The sequence below is a fragment of the Triticum aestivum genome, chromosome 2D (assembly GCF_018294505.1).
Source record: "Triticum aestivum cultivar Chinese Spring chromosome 2D, IWGSC CS RefSeq v2.1, whole genome shotgun sequence".
Taxonomy (NCBI): domain Eukaryota; kingdom Viridiplantae; phylum Streptophyta; class Magnoliopsida; order Poales; family Poaceae; genus Triticum; species Triticum aestivum.
The window spans coordinates 414,005,507-414,008,564 of NC_057799.1; the positions used below are offsets into that span (position 1 = coordinate 414,005,507).

The 3,058-nt window shown below is 54.2% G+C and overlaps 1 protein-coding gene across 1 annotated transcript; it reads right to left on the bottom strand.

Annotated features, from left to right (window-relative positions):
• Positions 1-200: 200 nt before the first annotated feature.
• Positions 201-2,298, bottom strand: LOC123049459 (receptor-like protein kinase FERONIA). Its single transcript, XM_044472370.1, has one exon. The coding sequence runs from the start codon at positions 2,210-2,212 to the stop codon at positions 707-709; it is 1,506 nt and encodes a 501-aa protein (XP_044328305.1). The 5' UTR covers positions 2,213-2,298; the 3' UTR covers positions 201-706.
• Positions 2,299-3,058: the final 760 nt, after the last annotated feature.

Here is a 3,058-nt window from a genome sequence, read left to right on the forward strand (position 1 = left end):
GCCCGCGGGGGACGTCGGGGGAGGGGGCCAGGGTTCTTTCACACCACACATGAAGCTTCACCAGGTAGCCACTAATTGCCCGGTAGATAAAAAGCCATAAACTCATACATGAAACCAAGTCATTTGGATTTAGTTAAAAACCAAGTTACCTCAATATTTTTTTTTTTGCGAGGAAGTTACCTCAATATTGTCTGCTCGAATTCATGAACAATGTTACAATAATGAATCTTGGGTTCCTAGTTTCACACAAAGTTTAGGCATAAATCAGATTGTCCATCAAGGAAACCAGATGTACTGATGCGAGGAGGGCCGACATTACGAAAAAGTCAGATGTTCTAGTTTGTATCGTGTCTTGGGCAGACGCCATGCTGACGGCGCAATCAACGATCGTGGACCGTGACCTGTCAAAGACGCCTTGGCGTATGGTGGATTCACGTGTGGATTAGGCGCCTATCAGAAATGCGCGAACGAAGGGTGTGACCATGAAATAAGATTTTGGGATCAGTGGACGATATAAGATTCTTGGGGGATTTAGTAAAAATAACACCTGCATGTGAGGTTCGGTGAATAGTGAGATGCATATCTAATCAGTGAACAGTGAAGCTACGACCTACTCGTGCTTAGAGACAGGGTTTATTAGCTGCAGACAACCGCACGAATCTTGGCAGGGTTGAACGGACAGGATGAAGAGGCTCTGTCCCGGGATCTACCACACCTTTAACCTTTCCTTTGGGCTAGGTAGACCATGTGCTGGTTGCTCAGGAATGGACTCTGGCTCGCACACGACCACCGACGCATACTTCCTTCCCCGCCTGCAGATAGCGCACGCGCAGACGCAGCCGATCAACGCCGCGAGGAGGGCACCGGCGATCACTCCACCAACGACCCCAGCAACGGCACTCTTCCTCTTGAACTCCCCTTGGTAGAGCTGCTTCTGTGGGATCCGCTGGTTGGCCCCGGCGAGGTTGTTGCTGCCGTACGTCTGGAGCTTGAACACCTCGAGCCCGTTGAGTATCGCGTTGTAGTACTGCGGCCTGGTGCTGGGGTCAGGGTGCAGCGCGACCCACATGTCCGTCTGGCCGGAGCCCGTCGTTACAACGAGGTAGTTGGTGTACACCGGAACCCCTATCCCTCCGCTCCACGTGATGACGTCCATCTGCTCCTGCGCCGTCTGGTTGTTGATGTAGATGTAGAAGGAGCGCTGGTTCACCTTGGTGATCGGGTACTGGATCTCGCAGAAGTGGAACCTCAGGAGGTAGTAGAACCCCTCGTCCACGGGCAGGATCCAGGTGAGGTTGTACTTCAGGTTGATCTGCGGATCCGGGCCCATGGACCTCGCCGACGCGTACACGCCCTCCGGCGCGATGTACGGCGGAACGGACGGCGGGTATCGGATGGTGACGTCGCTGTCCTTCTTGGAAGAGACCCCGACGGCCGCGCCGAATATGTAAGGGAAGTCAGTGTCCCAGGCCCGGTAGAAGCGTCCGGAGTCGTCAGCCGGGGAGACGGCCGTGCCGCCGACGTTGAGGCGGTACATGGTCTGGAAGGCCGTGTCGGCGCGGATGGGCATCGGGTCCGGGCGCCCCCCGTTGGCGAAGGTCGGCACGGGCGCCGTGAACACGTCCGGCGTGGGCACGATCTCGATGCCGTTCACGAACGCGTAGTGGGAGCCGGCGCCGGTGGACGGGGCGAAGGTGACATCCAGCCTCCCGCTCGAGTTGACGATCACGGAGAACTCGCGGACGAGGTAGGCGGCGTCGAGCGCGAGCGCGCTCTGGGACGCGTTGAAGTCGCGCAACAGCGTGACGCCGCCGGCCGTGACGCCGAAGAGGGCGCTCGAAGCGTTGCGGTTGCCGTAGTCGGTCGGGTAGAAGAAGAGGCGAAGGAACGCGCGGCCAGGGCGGACGAGGAAGGTGTACGTGTGGCTCGACGCGAACACGCGCGCCATCATGTAAGGCACGGAAGAAGGCAGCGATGGGTCTTGATACGACGCACGGGCCGCGACGCCGGCGTTCGCCGATGTCAAGAACTTGGACGCCGAGTCACCGTCCCACGCACGGCCGTCGGAGTCGGTGGCTGAGGCAGACGCGCCGCAGCTAAGGCGGACCTGCCCGGAGTCGGTGGAGTTGTTGCCGCCGCCGTTCGCGGCGGCAAGGGACACGATGGTTAGCAGCAAGAGGCATGGAGGCACAGTCGAGCTGGCCATGGCCATGGGAGTACTAGCTCCTAGGAAAGCTAGTGTAGTGCTGGCTAGCTGGTTGGCGTGTGATGATGCGCGCGCCTCAATTAGAATCACGATTGCGGTGGTGGCGTGGGAGCAAATACTTATGGCAATTGCGGGGGTACCGATTTCACACATTCCACATATTTTATAATAACACATAGGAGTATTTCACTAATTTCAAAAATGATTTCATAATAGCATATTTCACTCATTTTAAAACAGATTTCACACATGTGAAAACAGATTTCACTCATTTTATATACTTCCTCTATCCATCTATATAGGATCTAATGCGTTTTTCAAGAGTAACTTTGACCACCTGCTAGAGCAATAATACTCCGCATATGACATGTAAATTACACAAAACATATCATCAAATTCGTACGTGAAAGCAGCTTCCATTCATATAAATTTCACATTATATATCTCATATAGTACTATTAGTTTTATCAATAGCCAAAAGCAATTTCGAAAAACGCATTAAGCCCTACATTTATGGATGGAGGAAGTAGCATATTTCACTAATAGCTCCATGCGCGGACCACCGACCCGACGCCCGCTGGCAGGGGGCTCTCGGCGAATGGTCAAAGTCGTCTCGAATCCCTGAACGCACTGTGTTAATTTACATCTGGATAACGTAGGAGCAGTACAAGATTAACAAGTTAGTGCTGGCCGCTAGTAGTGCTCTGAATGGTCAAATGATAACGCACAGTGATTTGTTTACAGGTCATTCCCACCGCTTCCAACGCATTCTAATGGCTGCCGAGCTTGACTGCTCTGGTTATTGTGCCACGTCGCACGCGGGGGTGGTGTCGTTGCTTGCCGACTTCGATC